We start from the raw sequence: 22485 nt of genomic DNA on the forward strand, positions 1-22485 counted from the left end.
TGGTATTTACCAGTGTGTTGCGTTCAAGTGCTTTTGTTGTCGTAATGTGGTAAAAAGATGGAGATCCAGACCTGTTATTTAGCTAAAACTATTTTAGATTGCTTAAATCATCTGCTACAGCAAGAATATGAATTATCAAAACTCAAATGGTAAATAATATGCTGTATATTTTCTAGATCATGAATAGTACATATTTTTACCATTCACGACTCTCGCGTTGCTCTCCGCCGTTTTGAAAAGGTCAAAGGTTATCTCATCTCGGCAACTCGTGCATCGAAATATTCTACGAGTTGCCCAGTGGAAAATACCACATGAGGGGGTGTTCATGTGCATTTTCCACGTCGGCTTTTGGTATTTACCATAATAACCATAGCACGTGAACGCACCATAAGACTGTGCCTTAAAAAACTAGTCTGATTAAACAGCAAATTAGCCCAACCTATGTTTTTATACAACTGACTTCAAGTTATGACCAGTCTTAAAGAAAGAACTAAGATGACTCACTTGTAAGACCAGTCTAAGCAGTTTATGCAACCAGCCATTGGATACAATGGTTACTTCTGGTTTATTCATGTTTATTCAAAATTTTAATTTATTTTTTTGTTTGTTTGAAATGTTACATTTAAACATTTCAAAATGGAAATAGCAATTTTGGAAATAGCACTGGAGGCCTGAGATGGAATGCGTAATAAAATAGCTAGTCCTAATAGAAGAGTGTCTTAAGGGCAAAAACTTTATTTTAAAATAACTATTTTAAATAAAGCACATACAAATGCCATTGACAACCTGCTCTGCCTTGTAGCTGCATTACCACTTCGGGTTTGCGTTATTTTCCACAATCCAATGGCCCGTCATCAATTATTTAATAAATTGATCAATATACAAATAAATAAAAAAGCAGCAATCGCTGGGTCTAACCTGCTCCTGGCCTTCTCTCAGTAACGTAAGCTCCTGCTCCACTTCGCCCACATGGCTGGTTGCCTTGGCAACCTCAGCTCTCTCTAGGTCACGTTCTGCCATGAGTTGCTCAATGTGTTGCTGTTTCTCCTTCAGGGCCTCCTGTAGTGCCGTAGTGCCAGAGATCTTCCTCGCATACCTTGTGGACGTCTCTGTCAACTTCAGAGAGAAATCCAATCAAGACCTTGAAAACTACATCAGATACTGTATTGCCTGCATTTGCTTATATAACATCGTCTCAGTAATGCGGTAATATCATGTCCATTGTTCAGGCATGACCTTCATTTGTGACAGAAAATGGACTAAAAAAATGGAAAAGGTTTTCCTTTGTGTTTTTCACGTACATACATCAAAATGATCCCTGTTCATGCGGATCTGAGACAACCAAAAACGCTGTATTCTCCTTGCTTATTTATATCTGGTGCATTTTACAACAAGTCTCATTTGGGTAAAAAGCAAGCCATTCATACGTTGGTTTCCCTGAAATGCTGCACACTTTAATAGTGAGATTGTTCAATGAATTTGATATCAAAACTTTGCTTTATTTGTGTAAGCGACTTGAATTGTCAACTGGCTCAATCGATTGAGTTTGTCAAACAATAAATAAATAAAAATAACTGATGGCAAAACCCATTTTGGGAAACAATTTTTCAATTCCATTTTGGTGCTGTTAGTATCCCAAAAATTACACAGCTTTAGCATGCTCAAAGGGATACTTCAGGATTTAGCATTAAGCTTTGTATTAGTAGGAAACCTGTAGTATTTTCAAATTACCGTGCTTTCCACCCTCATATCCCCCTGAGACGAGAGATTTATGTATTTTTTGTCTGGAAAAAATCCTCAGATGACGCAAAAAAATTTGGCCAGAGGCTAAAGACTACAGTCAGTAGTAGGGGCTGTCCCGCATGCTCTCAACCCGCCCATAGAGGGTGGGATCTCACTCACAGAATGTACACATAGTGTCAGCCATCTTTTTTTGGAAGCTAAGCTAGCAGGCTCTTGTTCTGTGGAGAAAGCTGAGTAGTAGGGGTTACCATCCTCTTTTTCCCGGACATGTCCGGCCATCGATGTCCGGGATTCAGCTTTTGCTTTCTGCAGTCGCCATTCATTGTTTACATGCACACCTTTTGTTTCAATCTAACTGAATTCATTCCGATTGGTGAATCTGAATGTAGTGTTTACATGAACGCTAAACAAGTGATCGGTTGATGTGCGTTTTAACATTGCTAAGAAAATCCCCGCTCCTCCGTGAGAGATACGAGAGCGGTGCGTCTCACAGGTGTCGCTCATCGGTAATCACGCCACCGGCCTCGCGCCGTTCTCCCACGGCCCTCACTCGTCCTGCTCGCCACAGTAAACAATGAATGGCGACTGTAGAACGCAAAAGCCGAATCCCGGACATTTTGGGCGATCTCGAAATCCCGGGCAGACTCATCACGGAGACTCACTAGTAGCCTAGACTTGTTGTTTAACTACTGCGCTCTGTTACCGGTAGGGCAGCGAAGCAAGTGCATTCTGGGAGTCTTTCATCCACATAAGCCAAAAATAAATTTTCTGGCTTTTCTCAGTCTAGAAAGCTCCAAATTGAAAAACAATTTCACATTTCTTCTACATAAATGACCCATTTTAAATACACATTCATCTTTCCAGAGGTGAAGTATCCCTTTAACAGGGCCAAAATATGTAACCAAAAATAGGTTTGCATGTGAGGTGGCTTTTATAACTTACCAGTCCTGTACGGCTTGGCTTGCAACTAGCAGAAGAGGCCACAGAGCTCATGGAGCTGATGGAGGAGGCACTAGGGCTGCGTTTCAATCCTCCTGGTGTGGTCACTGTCTTCCTCACAGCGGTCTTTGCCTTCGCTGGGGTAGTGGAGGGAAAGCCTATACGGGTCACCTTGTGGACTGGTGCAAAGAGGCCGTACTTGGGCTGACACTGGAAATACCTGATGACACACAAATCCAGCCATTTAAAACTCCTAACGTTCTTTCAAGACAATCTAACCTTTGCTGATGTAAGAACAGGACACAGTACCTGGTTCCAGCCACAGCACCATCGTTCTTTCCCAAGGGCTCATCCAGCTCAACTCCACACCACTCACCCTTGGCAAAATCGGTTTCGCCTAAGAAACGCACTACGCCAGCTTTCGAGCCAGCAACCTAAAATACGTGAAAGAAAAACACGACAAAGGAGAGTAAATGACAGAATTTTCATTTTTGGGTGAACTATCACTTTAAGTGGATATAACATGGTGCTCACCTTGAGTTGTAAATCATAATACTCTTTTCATAAACTCAAAGTTTATGATTTAATTTCTTAAATCAAAAAGAAATTAAGGTTTTTGGGGAAAACATTCCAGGATTTTTCTCCATATAGTGGACTTCAACAATTATCAATGGGTTGAAGGTCCAAATTGCAGTTTCAATGCAGCTTCAAAGGGCTCTAGAGTCTACACGATCCCAGCCGAGGAATAAGGGTCTTATCTAATAAAACGATCGGTCATTTTATAAAATAAAAAAAAGTATACTTTTAACCACAATGGTGTCAAACGGCTGTGCAGCTTTTTCTTTTATATCATGAGATTTTGAAAACGTTATGCGATGCACTGCAAGGACTAAAACTAAGGAGGACTAAAATGGGAAAACTGTAAGTGTGTGTACCGATGGAGCAGCATCTATAACCGGGCCTACGAAGGGATTCGTCAGCAGGGTCATAGAGAAACATCCAAGCGTCGTGGTCACGGCGTCACGCACTCTTTTTTGCATCGCGAGGCACTTGTTGCCAAGACATTACCAAAGGAGCTGTCGGATGTGTTGGACAGTGCAGTGCGGATTGTCAACTTTATAAAAACTAGACATTTGAAAAGCCGTCTATTCGCCAACCTTGTGTGAGGAGATGGGTGCAGAAGACCACCAGACTTTATTGCTTCATACAGTAGAAGTATTTTACTGTCTGTTTGCACATCTGCATCAATTGGAGTGCCTGTTACATGTAAACAGTGAGAGATCTTGAGGCAGGCGCAACGCAAAGTTGTGGCTGCCACGACGCTTAAAGGAGAACTCCGGCGCAAAATGAACCTTTGGTCTAATAAAACATTGGTACCTAGTCAACCGTTCTCTGAGATTTGTTTTCATGATAATCGAATGTAAAGAGTTTTATCTCTAAAAACTGTTTAGCGTATTAACGCTAGTAATGGGGGCATATAATAAGCAAAAAGAAATCGCTAGTTTATACCACGAACAAGGCTCAAAATAGCCCCACACGAACACAGTAACATAATGAGGGTCCCTACATGCAAAACGAAGCATTGAGAACTTTGTAAGTGTTCAGACCGTTTAATAAGAAGATAAAGATAAAGACAGTCCACTTCGTGTATACAGACAGGAGCCTTGTTAGTGGTATAAACTAGCGATTTTTTTTTACTTATTAAATGCCCCTATTACTAGCGTTATACGCTAAACAGTTTTTAGAGATAAAACTCTTTACATTCGATTATCATGAAAACAAATCTCAGAGAACGGTTGACTAGGTACCAATGTTTTATTAGACCAAAGGTTCATTTTGCGCCGGAGCTGAACTGTGCGGTTCACACTACATGACTTGCTCTCTGAAATCAGGAGTGTTCAAGTTGTTGAGCTGTTCACACCACACGACACAACGTGATTGATCCGCAACAGGAGGTAACGCACTACACGAGTTGACAACAACTCTGTCACCCAACGATTCTATCTCGTCTACAAACCACGTTTTGTCACGAAAAATCACGCGATAAAACGAACCGGAAATGACGCGAAACAGCACGCGCGCCAATACCCAGTGAAGAATACTGACCTCAACCCATGCCTTGCTCTGATTGGCTGAAGCTCATGACATCACGTGAGGTTGAGTCGTGCGACAGCTCTGGATATCTAGCATGCTAGATATTTTTCTGGGCTCGGCGACGCGTCTGCGAGCGTCTTTGATGCGTTGTTGGCTCTTTCATACTAACAGATTGGCGAGCGTTCATCGCCCGCTAATCCCCCGCGATTTGCACGCGATAACACCCTGACCTGTCGGCGAGCTCAACGATTTGCAAATCGGGCTTAAAATCATGTAGTGTGAACAAGGCTTTACTAGTAGGAGCCAACACCCACGCTCCATTATGAACAAAAAGAGCGAATAAAACGTAAGATAAGATGGCAAACAAGAGCAGTATTTTACTGTCTGTTTGCACACATGCATCAAATTGAGTGTCTGGTAGATTTAAACAGTGAGAGATGAGGCAGGCACGACGCTTAGGTGTCAAGAGTCGCACTCCGGATTAAAACGGCGGGAAAAATATAAAGTAAGGTGGCAATAGGTAGACTAGATAAGAGTAGAAATAAACACGGGATGCATGTCTAACTGTCTATTTGATCATATGCATCAATTGGAGTGTCTGGTAGCTGTAAGGCAGGTGAAAAGCATTTAGTTAATGGTGAATATTGACCTATTGTGTGTACCGTTCTTGCCCGCTAGATACAGGGGATACGCACTGCATTTGGTTTAAAAAACACCTTAAATGTTGTGTAACAGCTGCCCCTGCCAACGCAGAGATTTTACCCCCTCTCCTAATGCCTCAGAAAATCCGATCTGCCTGTTTACATGACAGTCGCATTGGCACATATCTGATTTATTTCCACATATGAACGAGGCCTGAAACCGATCTCGAAATACCCGAATGCATGCGTTTTTTCATAGAACACATGAGTCACACATGAGCAAAAAATCGGAATTGGGTCACATTTCACTGACAGTGTAAACGAGGCCTATGTGAGGTAATTTCCAAGCATCTAAAAACTCTTGAGGAAAAATTATCTTATTATTTTCCCTTGACTTCATCCGAAGCCTTTGACTGGGTGCGAGACCCATTTAGCTCAGCTGCAATGGGCAACACAAATGGACAGTCATTGCAGCAACTTGCCGAAATGAGCCAGGACCGTGGTTTAAAAATTACATTCAGTGACCTGTCTTTGGACAGTTTCAGGTTGACTACGGCCAAAGAGTATCCAGTCATCGCGGACAGTGCAATCTCAGTCTTGCTGTCATTTTCCATAACTTACCTATGTGAGCTCAGCTTTCTAGTCTGACTTACATTAAGAACAAAAACAGAGAAAGTTTACGAGCAGTTGACCAAGGGCTCCGTGTGTCGTCGTCATCAATTCCAGCCAGGATATCATATTTGTGTTCATCAAAACAAGCTCAAGTTTCACATTAAATGTGAGTACAGTCTACTTTAAATATTAAAGGGATAGTTCACCCAAAAATGAAAATTAAGTCATTAATTACTCACCCTCATGCTGTACCAACCCCGTAAGACCTTCGTTCATCTTCGGAACACAAATTAAGATATTTTTTATTAAATCTGAGAGGTGGATCACTCCTCCATAGGCTTCCTAAGGGAGTGAAACATGACGGCCCAGAAAGTCTAACTATGAAAGGTGAACTATCCCTTTAAATGCCGTTTTAACACGCCATTTGAACCATTACAATGCACGTTTGTGCGATTTTGTTATATTTTAGTGCTTAATGTGATAGTGATGTGCCGTTGGATTTTTTACATATCAAAAGTGTGCCGTGACAGAAAAAAGGTTGGGAAACACTGGTGTAGAGCCCTTTGAAGCTACATTGAAACTGCAATTTGGACCTTCAACCCGTTGATCTCCGTTGAAGTCTAGAGAAAAATCCTGGAATGTTTTCCTAAAACCACAATTTCTTTTCAACTTAACGGGATACTCCACCCAAAAATGAGAATTCTGTCATCATTTACTCGCCCTCAAGTTGTTGCAAACCTGTATGAGTTTCTTTCTTCAAAGGAAGATATTTTGAAGAACGATTGGAACCAAACAGTTGTGGGGCACCATTGACTTCCATGGTATTTTTTTTTTTCTACTATGGAAGTCAATTGGTGCCCCACAACTGTTTGGTTCCAATCGTTCTTCAAAATATCTTCCCTTGTGTTCAGCAGGAGAAAGAAACTCATACAGGTTTGCAACAACTTGAGGGGGAGTAAATGATGACAGAATTCTCATTTTTGGGTGGAGTATCCCTTTAAGAAAGAAAGACATAAACATACTGGATGACGTGGGGGCGAGTAAATTATCAGGAAATCTTAATTCTACTCCTTTAACTAAGGGAAGTTTTCAGAGCTTGGCATGTCCGCTCACATTCCTCATTCCAAATACATGCAATCATTGTAATACACAACAATTTACAATCACTATTATGGAGAAGCCAATAATGCTTTGACTGAGTCTGACCATCTTGAATTATCCTAATTTGACACACAATAATGCTCATCGCAACACGCTCACCAGAACTCGATCATTGATCTTCAGCTCCCGATCACCTTTCTTGACCGAACCAGACTCCGACAGATTTGACACCGATTCACTTTTGGACCGCACCAGATCTGAGGCAGGTGCAGCTGTTTTAGTGGGTGAGGCTGGTTTCTTGGCTGAAGCGGATACTGATGCATTAGAGGGAGTGGGTGACCCGGCACGAGACGGAGGGGCCGTCGTTGTGTCATCCGCCTCACCTTCAGTGCGTGAAAGCTTCGAGGGACGTGTGAAAATACCCTTTAATGCTTCGCACTCAAAATAGCGCACACCAGACACCGAACCATCATTTTTCCCGATTGGCTCATCAAGCACAATGCCAGCCCATTGGCCCGGAGCAAACTGAGTCTCTCCTAAAAACTGAACGACGCCGGGTTTGTTGCCATTAACCCAGACACGATCCCCGATCTTGTATTGCTCGCCTGCATCTTGGGCTTCGGCTTCGGATTTGTCATTTTGAGTTGGTTTGGAAGCACCTGTTCCAAAGGAAGAAAATAAATAGGCTTTGTTCAGAATTCCAAACTTCTACAGCATGCAGTGTGTACACTGTGCATGCTATACACATTGGGTCTCAATCATGAAACATTCGTAAATATACGAGTAAATATGCGAGTGATTTGCGCGTAAAGAGACCTTCCCGAAAACTCATCTCCTGATTTACAAATACTTCGTAAACGTCAGATGTGATAGTGAAATGTGTGTGTGTGTTAATGAATTCCAATCAGTCGTAAATGGGATGCGCGTGCACATTCATTCTCAATTACCATAAATCCCACCCATTAAATCCGACTGACAACTATATATGGACATCATATTATGACATGAATGCAAATGGAGAAAAAAAATTCTCAGATGCAGAAGTTGAAGTTTTATTATCAGAAGTTCATTCAAAACGCCACATTTTATTTTCAAGCGTACATAGTGGCGTATCGGGTCCTAAAAAAAAGGAAGCTTGGCAGCATATTACAGATGCAGTTAATGGAGTTTCATCTGTTAATCGAACATTCCAGTGAGAAGAAAATGGTTCGACATTAAGCTTGAGAGCAAAAAACGAATTAGTTCACTTCGGAAAAATAGTATTCAAACTGGAGAAGGACCGCCATCGCAGATGCTATTACTGGCTCTCATAATAAGAAAAATCGTATGTAATTACCAGTGTTGGGCAGTAACGCGTTACTAGTAACGCGTTACTGTAACGCAGTTACTTTTGACAGTAACTAATACTGTAACGCATTACTTTTTAAATAAATTAACTCCGTTATCGTTACCATATGGTGCGTTGTCCGTTACTTTTTTAAATTAATTAGTTGCTGGAGCGGCTGAGAAGTGTGCGCTGTTACACAGTACGAGATCACTGAAGAGACTGCTAGCATTATACAGAGCGAGAGGACACATAAACCCACTGGCTGAGTTGTTTACGTTAACACGTGAGGCAGCGCGAGCACGGAGATTACAAGCTGCACGGAGAGCGCTGAGCACTTCAGATGCGCATTTAAAACACAGACAGCGAAACGGTATGAATACAGAACACTAAAGTACACATTGCCATATCATTATAAAGTAATATTTTGTCTAGATGCTGCATCAACAGAGAAAGAACAGAAGCTTGCCGTCGAGTCTGAGAGGAATAACATTAGTAACGGCTAACTTACCTCAAGCGATTAAAGCAATGTGACCAAAACACACGCAGACCTGACCCAGATGTTTTATGTCGCAATTGTTACCATCTATTTGCATTAGTTTATATCCAGCTGGTCACTGTTATGCATTCATTAGCCGGCGAAGTTGTATTTTTAAAGCTGACGTGATTGCTTACATTGATATGTTCATGCAGCCGACATCAAGTTTCCTAATCAAGTGTTCTAAAATTTAAGCAAATAAAGTGAAAGACTATACATGTAATATATAGGTCTACATTTATGTAATTTTAATGCTCTGGCCTTTGCAGATATTTAAATATGGCCATCTTCTATAAGCTTGAATCATATAAAATGGTAACACTTTACAATGAGATTACAATTTTAGCATTAAATATGGTTAATAAATGTTGTAGAAGTATCATTCATTGTTAGTTTTTTAATTTCAACATTTACTTAATACATTTGAAATTGAGTTTAAATTGTTATTGTATCTGTTATTACCTTAGTTAATTAGCCTACTATGAACTAACAAGAATGATCAAGGTACAATTGTATTGCTCAAATATTCATTCATGCAGTAAAAACGTATTACTGTCAGCTGCATGAACATATCAATGTTGAGAAAGCAAACACATCACTAGCTTTACACATGCTTGTTTTGTTATTTATTTCAGAAATCCTTGTGATATATTCAGTTTGTGCTGGTCTGACTTAAATAAAATAGTGTTTAAAAATTACTTTCTGTTTAAGTCAGTTTTGTGTTTGTATAGACCATAACGCATAAAAGGGCATTAATGGGAACATTAAAGAACTTTCTTTAAAAAAGTAACTAAAAAGTTACTTTTCACAGTAACGCATTACTTTTTGGTGCAAGTAATCAACAAAGTAATTGAGTTACTTTTTGAATGAAGTAACTAGTAACTGTAACTAGTTACTATTTCTTAGTAACTAGCACAACACTGGTAATTACTATATATAATATTTTTTCAAAATGCTGTGCAAATATGTACCCGATTAAGGTGAATTAAAATGCAGCCTTATTAATGAGCAAAACGTTCGGGTGTTAAGCGCACTATTTACGCGTGGCTGGGAGCAGGTGTAGATTTCTTTCGTACCAACTAACATTTGGAAAATACGAACATTTTAATGAATCCGAAAATTTACGCCAGAACCACTTTACACACGATTTACACAAAAATTCGTTCTGCTCGTGTTTCATGAATGAGACCCATTGACTTTTATCAAATTTGTATTCATTTGATAAATAACTATCATCATATCAAGCTGCATCCGAAATCGCATACTTCCCTACTCTATAGTAGGAGAAAAAATGTAAGTGACAAGAGTAGTATGTCTGAATTTACAGTACTCATAAAAGAGAAGGCAAAAAGTAAAAAGTAAAGCAAAAACAACGTACTACTTCCGGAGACATTTTGAAGTGGGCATACTATCCCATGAGGCCACGGGAGAATTTATGAATGACAGTGAAGCGACACAACTGATGCTGGTCACATGATAATGACAGCATGGCGAATGTAGTACGTCCAGATTAGTAGTAGTAGTAGTAGTAGTACTTTATTGATCCCAGTTGGGAAATTAAAGAAGAATTACATTCTTACTATATAGAAGGCACTTTATTAGTGCTCGCAAAAGTAATTACGCATTCAAAATACTCAAGAATTTGTGATTTTGGATGCAGCCACAAAAACTCAAAGGTCTTCGCAACAACCGGTCAAAATAAAAGTCTGGTTTAACTTGAAGAAATAGTGACAGAAATTATCCTAATATATATATATATATATATTTATTAATGCAGTATCATGTACTTCTCAAAATAATAATAATAATAACATGGCAAAAACTTTATTTAAATAATATCACAAAATCTCTTCCATGGTTTAAGTTTAACAGTAAACCTGTCAAAAAAATTTGTTTGCCATAAAATAAAATAAAAAATAAAACAAAAAGTTACATTTATTTGATTACATTTTAAAAGATTAAATTGTGAATGTTTCATGCCTACATTCGATTACCACCGTTTTTGATAATACATTTGTACTAAATTATAAATCCGGAAAAAATTAAAAAAGACAACAAAGAATGTCTGAAAAAAAATAAAACATTTCATAGGGCCCTATTATTGTAAAAAGACAAATTAATAAATTAGTAAAGTGTTAAAGTTTCATGAATTCAATTGTTTAAGACATGCTTTTTGATTATTAAAATTGAAGTAAAACATTAAATTAGAATCCATAAAAGTTCAAATGCGGGAAAATGTCATCCAATTTAGGGAAATAATTTGCTTAAACATTTAACAGGGCCGTATGTTTACTCAAATAGCCATTTAAACACTTGAGTCTTAATTTAATTTGAAAGACTTCTTTACATTAAATTAAAAATTACACCAATATGTAAGTAAAGTGAACCTTAAAGTGGTGCACATTATAAACAAAGTGGACGACGGACTAAATGCAAGTGGTATTGCCAGTTCTTGTTGATGCTTTTCTTACGATCTTTCTGTAAATAACCACAGCACACTACGGCATGTGCAACTTTGGAGTAATGACATTTACATGTCTAATTCAGCATATGCTTTCATTACTATTCTTTTTCCAATTGTAAGTATTACATATTATGCAGAATATTTCATTCCTAATCCAAGCATAGTCATTCTCTACTAGGCTACATTAGAAAGTTCGCAATTATATTATTTATATTGTATATAATGTTATATATGATAGAATGGGATGGCCCTTACCAGCAGAAGGAGTCGTCTTCGCGACGCCAGTATTGGCTGGTCTACCAATTTTGCTGGGCGCTTTGAGTCCACTGGGTTTTGATGTGCTCATTGTAGGTCTGAATTATCCGTCTGTCTAAACTTGGACTTTTCCTCTCCAACAAACATTGAAAATTAAATAAAAAATAATTGAGGACGAAAGGGGTGCAGCAATGTCTCTGGAAAGAAAGAAAGAAAGAAAGAAAAGATAAACATTTCAGCCTGTTTAAACAGTGCAGGGATGTGTCTTGCTTTTTGCCATTTCAGTAACTGTGTTCATGCAACACATTTTGTTCCATTGGTATGTTGGTATAGTTGAAAGTGTAAAGCCTATTTCACACTGCACACATAAGCAATATGTAACAACAGGCTTCCGTTTTTGTTTATTGCTGTGTAACAGAGCTGTTTCTCTATACAGATTTGTTACAGTGAGTAATTCTTTCAAATGAAGAAGGCCATTATATATAAAAAGTACGGCTGGGTATCGATTCAGGTGTTCCGATTCGACTCAATGAATTTAATATAAATCCAATATTTATAAAAAAGAACAGTGAACATAAGTTTACAATTGGTTAAATAATAAAAAGAAATTAAGAGCCACAAACCTGTCTATTAAACTCTTTTTATTTTAGGTACACTTCATTCAAACAGAACACAACTCTATATCCTCCTGAGACCCAGAAAAAAAAAAGTTTTTTTAATTTTTTTTTTTCCCATGTCATCACACTGTTTAGAGCACAATAAACAAATGGTAAAAAAAAACATATATATAAAATAATATTTTATTCATACGTTATGCTATGTCCTCTGTAGTGGACGCCAGGACTAAGTTGTTTAAAAAAATAAAATGACATGAAATTATATGTATAGGCAAAAACAATGGGATTTTTTTCCAATCACCAATAAATTTGGGGGTTTCAGGATTTTTTCAACCAACATTTGTATAAAGATTATTCTCAACTATGTTATGAAAGAAATAATGGAATAAATTGATACACCATTTTACTTTTTGCAATATGTGGGTAAAATGGCCATAAATTAATATTCCCGTTCAATGCTATGTATCTATACACTGTATCTAATTTTGCACATTAATGTGTTCTTGGATCAACATTTAATGAAAAAAGAAGTGTAATAATTGGGAGTAATAATTGGCAACATTTTAATAGTAATATCTAATATTTCATAGGAATATTGATGTATAATTCATTTCCATTTTCACTTGTTGTGTCTCCCAGAATGCCTGATAAACATGATTTTAGTCCTGATGTCCTCTACATTGGACACGTTTGAAATCAATGCCCTGTTCTGTAACAGAAAGTATTTTTTTTATTTGAAACCCCTTAACATTTTCCTGAGATGTTGTTTTATGAAATACAATTTGAAAAAGTAGATCAATTTAAATTATAATTACAATATATTATCATATTTCCATAAGAATGCTACATTTGATCACTAAATTAATGTCAGACATTTTAAAAGACCAAGGAGAAGTTGTTTTCATGGTGAAACCTCCAAACATTTGGTATCTCTGAAAAGTCCTGAATGTGCTCTTTACAGGACACCCAAGGTTGTGTCATGTGACATGTATGATGTCAGAGAAATTAACTAAAATATAATGTCCACTACAGTGGACAAAAGTCTATTCTTGGGTCCCAGGAGGATATTTCAAATGCATGTATGAATAGACAGGATTTTGATGCAAGATGAAAAATTGATGCTGAAAATTGGACAAGAACAGTCGCATGCCTTGATCAAACTGGATCGGGTTATTTTATGTTTAAGATAAAACCAACATAAAATCTCACCGCATTTCATGGCCTTTGAATCGACCACATTTAAAAAAAACTATGATTTGAAAAATCCATTTTTTTGCTCAGCCCTAATAAAAAGGTAATAAAAAGGTAACTAATAAAAAAACAAAACAGTCAGTGAGCTTGTACTGGAATAAAGTGAGTGATGAAGGTTCTTTGCTCACTTTCTGTATATAATATTCACAATTTACATAAGTTTGTTTTTCAAGCTGCAACGGCCATGTATAAACTGCAAAGTTTCGGGAGTGACAACAAACATTTAAATGCAGGAGTAGATCTGCTAAATTATTGCACGTATATTACTCATATCATGAAATACATTTTTGGTTATCCCACCCCTATCCCAAGCTGTTCAGAATTGTGAAAGGTTAGCAAATGTTAACGTGATTGATAATAATGTGATTGTTACAAACATCTCTGTAATTATTATTTTATTTATTTATTTTTAAATAAAGGGAAGGAACATGCTGGTCAAGTTTTTATTTTTTAAAATTCATTTATAAAACAATAAATTCTGTCATACTGTTCAGTTAATTTTACTGTTTGAATTTTTTCCCATGGTATCGATTCAGTATCTGTATCGAGATGTTTTAGTCAGGTATTGCATAGAAATCATAATTTTGGTATCGTCACAACACTAGTACGATGATTATACAGATCACATTTTCATGTAAAGCAGTTATTTTTTCTCGTTATGAAAATGTCAGCAAATTTAAAAGCACTTATTAAGTGAAGGTCATATTCCCTATATTCACTATAAAGCTTTAAATATACACATATTTTGTGTTGGTTAAGCAACGTGATTTGAGTTATAGCTTCGGATTTAAGAGTTTATGGTTATTCGATTATTACGGTTATTACGATTAATCGATTATTAATTTTAAACAATAATTGATTATAGGAATTTACAGCAGAACGTACAGCAGATTATCATGAATGATTTAGATAAACTCCCCAAAAAAAATCAGTGCAAAGATGCTGAAATAATCCAGAGAATAAAGTGACATGATAACTACAATGCTAAATACACATGCACTTGAAATCGTCTGAAAGGAGAAAAGCAGCATTAATAATATATAATATATTATTTGCTATATTGTATACCTCTACTTAAAGCGATTATCAAATCACAAAAGGCTGTGTAAAAAGATTTATGCACTGCGTCTATTAGAGTGAAGTGCCGCTTAGGGATGCAGCGATTACCGGATTTCACAATTAACCGCGCTTTAAAACGTCACGGTTAATTAATCGTAAAGACTATGCTACACCGCGGACGGCACGGAACGGAACTTTTGCACCTAACACAAAACGAAAACAAAGTTACACCAGCGGTGCACCAGCTTAAAGTGTCGTGCTCGTCAACCACTGAGGGACTAAGCAGCGACGCTGTATTTCCACCGAAAAAACGCCTTAAGGGCCTGTTCACAGATCGCGTCTTTTGCGCGCTCAAGTTCATTTCAAATGTAGGCAGGGCCGTCGCTAGTGGGGTGAAAGGTGGTGACAATTATAGGGGCCCCCGCTGCCCAGGGGGCCCCACAAAATCCAGCAGTTATACTATTTAGGCCCCTGTAGTATGAATAATTCTAATATTTATATTAGTTGTATGCCTGAGATTTAAATGAAAACCACAAAAACGTGCAATTTGGGTAAATATTTTTCCAAATATCTGCTTCTCTTACCTCCATAAAAATGGTTTAGTCCGACCTAAAGTATTTATTAATTATTCAGTCAGAGTCAGTGACAAACATCAGATGGACCCAATAAATTTGTAAGTCCCACCCCAGCTCGTGAACAGAACCAATCAGAGTTGAGGCGGCAGCCTGAAGATAACGATGAACTTGGTGGAAGAGCAGGAGACTAACTGACTGAAAAATGTCGGGGAAAAGAAAACAAATCAGGGAACCAGAAATGCCAGGAAAAGACGGAGAGGGAGGCAAGGAGAGTGGTTGTATCCCATTCGATCAAGACGTTCTTAAAGACCGGTTATGTATTGTTATTTCGCTGGGAATTAGAAAACTTCCGTCTACAGTCTGCCGTGTACAGTCATTTTTTATTATCGGTGCGCGCCACAATCGACCGAATGATTACGTGGTCTAAATTCCTGTCTTTTTACAGTATTGTAACTAGAGTTTTAAAGAAATTACACGAGTCACGACGCATTGCATTATGCATCTGACCTGCCGGCTGATGATATTTAAAACATCGAGAAAACACGAATACAACACACTGCACTTAGTTGGATGAATAAATGTATTCGCTTTATTTAATAATATTGCCAGTTCCATATTATCTTTATTAAAAAATGAATGCTTTTATTTTTTTAATTAGACTGCATTCTTGTCAATTTTTTAAATGTTTACTTTTTGATTTATGAATTATAACAGACTGATGGGGAAAAAAAATTATTACTTTTTAAAAATTGGTTTTATTATTATTTAACAATTTCTTGCTTTTTTTATTAGTTGTAATTTTTATATAAACATTTAACTTTTAAAATAAAGGTTTTACAACAACATCACCATCTTCTGTTATATGTGGGCCTCCATGTTCATCTATTGTACAGTATATGATATTGGTGGAGGGTGGTGGGGGCCCACATCAATATTTTTTCAGGGGGCCCCGAATCCTCTAGCTACGGCCCTGAATGTAGGCGCACGGACGGTATCCGCGCTCATAATGGAAGCGACGCGCTCGTTTTTTCCAAGCACGTCCGCGCTGCATCGAGATAAAAACATCTCAACTTTTCAGAATGCCGCAAGCGCACCGTAAGTCAAGTGACAAGAACCAACAGAGCAACGACAGACGCCTCCGGAGCGCAACCGCCCTAGCGCTTTGGAAAAAGGAGAACGCGGCGTGCAACTTTCAGCTTCCAGTGCAACGTAAAAAAAACAACAACAAAAAAAACAGCTGAATGTTTTGGTTACGCAAGTCTGTGGAAAACAGAATGTGACGTGCTCTCAAGAGTTTCAGTCAGTGAACATTTAACTTAATATTCTATTGCTTTCTCCTGTCTGTGTTGAGTAAATGTTAGGCTTTGTAGTTTTAATTTGCCCACACTAACATAAGATCAGGGCCGTGTAGACTTCTAGGACTACCAATTAACTGCATTTCAGTTATTAATAACACTGCATGAGAGATGTTCTCAGTTTCTTTCTATAATTTGTACTCAAACTTCAAACAAACAAACCAAAATAATGAGATTATAATAGATGATTTCCTAAAGGCACATGTAAAATTTGGATTAATAATTAAAAAAAGAGTATTAAAAATAAGTACAATAATATTGGTGAATAACATTTGGACTATATTTGTTTTCTTTTAAAAGAAATACATAGGCCTAATATTTAGCTTGCATTTAATTCAATAGAGCCAAATACTTTGTTTATTCTTATTTTCATTGGGATTTATTATCCCTTTATAGTATTATTTATGTTTTTATGTCAAATACCAATAAGATATTGTTTTCATGTTTTCAAGTTTTCTACCTCGGGTTGAAAATAAATTTAGAACAAACTAAACACTTAATAATTTTGTGATCTATTTCAATCAAAGAGTCCTGCAGCCTTTGACTTAATTTGTTATTTTTAAAAGAAAAATGCTGGATGTTTACAAAGCACTTCTCTTTAATTCCAAAGGAAGAGATTGATTATTGTTTGTCATTTTCTAATTTTATACTGTGTTGTGGCAGCAATAAATAACACATTAAAATCTAGTGTTGAGTGTTCATGTGATATTATACATTAGTAGTGTTGTGAAATTAAGTGATGCATAATAATCGTGATAATCGTTAAATCGTGATTATTTCTCAGACAATAATCCTACTTACAAAATCTGTAATCGTTGCATCCCTAGTGCCGCTTGAGTTTGAGCCACTTATAACATGCATTTGAGAAAGCAGCAGCATTTGGGATTTTCCAATATTTTTGTGGTTTACACTATTTCCCCTGACTGAATATAGTTTATAAACACAGAAACGTGACGGCCTCCTTGCAGTTTTCCACCAGACGACATAAATATCAGTATTGTAATTGTATTACTTTTTAAAAATTGAATTACAACGATTTATTAAACATTATTATTGTTATTAGTTACAATTATTATAATAATATAAATGTTGCTTGGATGTCTTAGCACCAATATGAGACGTTTTCATGCGAGATAAAGTGTTTATCACATTGCAATTCAAATTAGGGATGGCCATTTTTGCCATTTTTTATATATATAATAAGCCCAGCAAAACGATAAAGCTTTGGATTAATTTGGGAGTGGGAGGGGTTATGCGCATCATGACGATAATGAATGAACTGATGTAACTCCCGTTGTGAGACAGGGATAGATGTATGTCTTTTGCGACCATTGTGGATGCGCTCTTCTTGTAACAACAACAACGCTAAAAACACGGGCAACTAAAACACAAAGATTTTACAACAATCTATTACAATAGTGTTCTCATTATAACGTTATGTAGATTGGCGCTGCACATCTTGCACTTAAATGTATTTTCATTATCAAAGTGGTTCCAGGATAACTGCAAGCTTTCAAAGCCATAGTTTCACTTTAGTTCTTTGTTTCAGTCACATGACTTTTTCCACTTGTCCACCATGTTTATCACCATCAGAGGGGCAAAGTATTATTGTAAAGTAATTGGATTTGATCCGTAACAAGTACCAGAAATGACTTTTTCTCAGATCTCAACAAATGTAACATTCACAGACATGCATTTAATCCTAATCCATCTAATCCATTTACTGGCAAAAGTCCACCTGTGTGATTATTCGACTCTCGCTGGTATAAAATGGATTGTGGATCTGTAAAAATGTTTTCTGGGACCTATGATCTCCGTTTGTGTGTTTTTGTATCCACCAACCAAAAAAGGTTTTCATTCAAACAAAGACAGATGTTTGTTTAACTACTTCAATTGACTATGTTTGTTAAGAAATGTGCGTGAATGGAAAGAGAACAGGTTACAGATTTATCAAAGGCTCTCAACCAGTAAACAGGTACGAGTGCAAACCACTACTGTACATTTCAGCAATATAACAAGACAGTAGCGCAGAAAAATATCATTCGGGACTCACACCGTGAACATATCGGTTTCTGGAGTGAAAAATTGCCTCATATTTTGGTGAGCAGATAATATTTAGTTTTTTTTACCCTAACTCTGACACTTTAACACTGGGTTTTAAAATACAATTAATATTCACTAACATTATCGATTATTAAAGTGCACTGAGACTATTAGATGAGAACATAAATGTAACTGACTTGAGATGATACAGACACTAACTTTCCGACATCAACACTGTTACGAACTGAATCGATTCCACATTGATTATGCTGATTAATAACTCTATATCCTTCTGTAGAGCTGCTTATAGCTGAATTCATAATCGATTAACTTTGCAACATTAACACTGTAATTGAGCTGAATTGAAAGAACATTGAAACTAAATTGAGCTGAATAATGACAATCTTCTATAGAGCGGCTTTACAGCTAAAATTTAATTTGTTGCATAATTGATTAATTCTACAACATTAATATTGTTATTTTCCTGTGAAGCTGCTTTGAAACAATCTGTATTGTATAAAGTCCTTCATAAATAAATGTGACTCAGAGACTCATCATGATGACTCAAGGAGATACGAGAAATAATGGGTTGTTCAGAGCACTTCATTAAAGATAGGCTTGTTTATAGAGATGAAGCAATACCAAATATCCACCGATACTGATGGGCGATTATTCAGAATGATATCTGCCAATCCTGATAGTTCGATTTTTTTCCAACTATAACTGGGATTCTTCTCATTTGGTTTTGAACGCTTATATCTTCTATTTGCGAATTTTGTCATTATTTTGGCGCACACTGGCTTATAGATAACAGTAAGGCTAACATATGCATACTAAAAGCCAAAAAACGTCCATTTTTATTTCATGGGGGACTTTAAGTTCAAGTTCAAATTGTATAGCACAGCGATTCCCAAACTGTGGTCCGCGAACCACTAGTGGTCCGTGAGGGTACTGCAGGTGGTCCGTGAAAAGGCTAAATAAAATATAAAATAAATTTTTTTTACCTTCATTTTACCAAGAAATTCCCATAAAAAAGTAAAAAGAATATGTAGGCCTATATTTATATAAAATGTAAATTAAATTGTCAAGTTATTGTGTGATTACTAAAATAGGCTAGTGGCGCTCGGCCGTGACGTTCAAGCTCAGTGTCGTCGTCAGAACCACAACATGGATCGGTGGATAGCAACAGGTTAGGTGAGCATTTATTTAGTTGTTTGTTTTTAATATAGGCCTATATTAGACAGACGATACAAAGAGGAAGGGAAAGATGTGGAGGGTGACAAAGGAGGATATTACGTTCATATCGGGCTGGCAAATAGACTCCAATGGCTTTTCCTTTTGCCAACTTTTTTTTATTTTTAACCTGGAGTAACGTTAGGCCTACTGTGTTTTCATTAAATGTGTATAGGGCAGAGGCAAATATGTTCTCATTATCACATCACATGCATAGCCTTTATAGGCAGTTTAGGCCTATATGAAACGAAATGTTTATAAATGGAATGAATAAGGCCTGTTATTATTTTAATTTCCAGTTAATGTTAGTTTCTTGATCTCGTGTTTCTGAAATGTTTTGCGGATGTGCTGTTAAGTGGACAAACTCAAGCCTACTTTTTGAGGACTTACGTTAATCCCCTAAAATCGCCAAAGGTTTTGAAATGCTGACTATATCCAAGTGTTCTTATTACTGTATAGATTTTATACTCCATTGCTATGGAAATAAGCCTGTTGTTCAAATGAACCTGATTATGCCCTCGGGCGCTTGAGTAAATAAATAAATAAAATTTGTGGCAGCCGTTGTGTGCAGTAAACTGTCTTTAACAAGCTTATTGTACTGATGTGATGACCAGTTATAGTTTTAGTGCTAGTTAGCCTATTTAGAGGTGTGGATTAATTCAGGTAGGACTGTGTAGACATATTTTATTATGTGTATTATGAGGTGGTCCGCGAAAATTCTTGATTACAAATAGTGGTCCACACACACAAAAAGTTTGAAAACCCCTGGTATAGCACATTTAAAAACAACCATAGTTGACCAAAGTGCTTAACAATGTCAGGATACACAAACAAATAAACAAAACAAACACAGTAGAGAACGTCACAGTATCAAAACTCAACTCAAAATGAAAGCTAAGGAATACATGGGTCTTAAGCAACGACTTGAACAGTTCAGCAGTCCGAGCTGTTCTTATATGAACCGGTAGACTATTCCAGAGGTTAGGAGCAGCCATCTGGCAACATCGAGAAGCATAAGAAGGAGCCAACCCATTTAAAATCTTAAAAACAAGCAATACAATCTTAAAATCAATCCTGAAGCGTAGAGGAAGCCAGTGGAGCGAGGCTAAAACTGGGGTAATGTCCTCACGCTTTTCAGTCCCAGTTAGGAGCCGAGCTACTCCATTCTGGACTAACTGTATAAGCAATGAAGAGATGACTGATCCAATCCAACATATAAAGAGTTACAGTAGACTAGTCTAGACGTATTAAACGCATGAATTACTCATTCAAAATCCTTTAGGTAGGGCTTGACTTTAGCCAACAGTCTCAGCTTGCTTTTACAACAGAACTAATCTGTTTTTCAAATTTAAAAGCACTGTCAAATAACACACCGAGATAATTGGTAAATGGAATTGAGACTTTGTCATTTGTTTTGATGGGCAAATATATTTGGAAGGAAAATATTTTGTTTTTTGAAAATTATTAAACCTAACCATATTACCAAACAATATTCCACCTCAAAAAGCAGCACGAGTGTTTTGCACATCATGAGAACTGTATTTTTTTTTAAAGCCAAATTGATAAAGAAACCCAAACTTCTATAAAACCTACAAACTTGTATAAAAGAGGACAGACAACTCAGAAATCAAATGTGCTTGACTCTCGCACTTTCTGGCTCTTCAGTCAAAACAAGCTCCCTGTTAAACACTGGACACTGAAAACAACGACAAACAAGACTAACAGTTCACAACTTCAATTGTGTACATGTTCTTGACATGCTGCACAGTTTACAAAATTCCATCAAAAACTAGAATTGATTTATTTATGGCATAAAATCTGCTGCATGTAATCATTCAGGCGCCACATCTGGGGCTTCAAAATCTGAGCCGATTTACGCCAGAGCTTGACAAGTTACCAAATCTGCTTTAGGATTTCAACCAAAACAACGACACAATATCATTTACAAAACCTGAAAATAAACTATTGGTTGTTTGACGACGAATACTTACAAGTTTCCACCTTAAAGCCCAAATGAGTATTAATGACTCAGGGTTCCATGATAATTAAAAATTAAAAAAAGTTTAAAGCAACCATCAGAAAACCACACGACGCAACACAGATTAACATGATATATTTTGGCGTCATATGACTTTCCCCCTTCAAGTAACTTACACGCAAGTTCCAATACGCAATGAACATGGAGAAAGTTCACTAGTCCTGTGACGACTTTCCGCAATGTCACATCTTGACTAATCGGACGAAAATAGAGAACCGCATTCACTAACACCGCAGTGCTCGTCAGCGCACATCTGCGATCAACGCATTAGAACAACAGGTTCTGTTTACAACGGACAGCTGATATAGCAAACAAGCATAATGTTACCGAGGGCCGAGGAGCAACCTGTATTAGATGGGAAATTCTGACTTAGCAACTTCCGATGGAAACCGCGATCTCCTCGAGATCCACGACACCCACTGAACATGCACCTAACCCAGGAATCGCGTTCCTCACCTGCTGTTTCCCGGCTGCGTAGCGCTATCAAAAACCAATCGCGCTGAATTCTCTTCAATCTACTTAGCTTGACGCCTGCGTTGGTTAAGGGTTTAACCTGGTGCGTTCAAGCACCCACTTCAGCAGTGACACGAGTAGCGTAATGAC

General features: G+C 37.2%; 1 protein-coding gene across 6 annotated transcripts in view; it reads right to left on the reverse strand.

Annotated features, from left to right (window-relative positions):
• Positions 1-22485, reverse strand: part of clip1a (CAP-GLY domain containing linker protein 1a) — a 61968-nt gene extending 39483 nt beyond the window's left edge. For all 6 annotated transcript variants that reach the window (XM_056247357.1, XM_056247356.1, XM_056247359.1 and 3 more), the window contains exons 1-6: positions 22339-22485; positions 11712-11908; positions 7290-7789; positions 2992-3116; positions 2686-2902; positions 919-1116 (exon numbers count right to left, since the gene is read on the reverse strand). In XM_056247357.1, the coding sequence (XP_056103332.1) occupies positions 919-1116; positions 2686-2902; positions 2992-3116; positions 7290-7789; positions 11712-11802 (1131 nt within the window). In that variant the 5' untranslated portion in view covers positions 11803-11908; positions 22339-22485. The remainder of the gene's footprint in view (positions 1-918; positions 1117-2685; positions 2903-2991; positions 3117-7289; positions 7790-11711; positions 11909-22338) is intronic.

The sequence above is a fragment of the Rhinichthys klamathensis genome, unplaced genomic scaffold (assembly GCF_029890125.1).
Source record: "Rhinichthys klamathensis goyatoka isolate OS25496 unplaced genomic scaffold, OSU_Roscu_1.1 h1tg000046l_1, whole genome shotgun sequence".
NCBI lineage: Eukaryota > Metazoa > Chordata > Actinopteri > Cypriniformes > Leuciscidae > Rhinichthys > Rhinichthys klamathensis.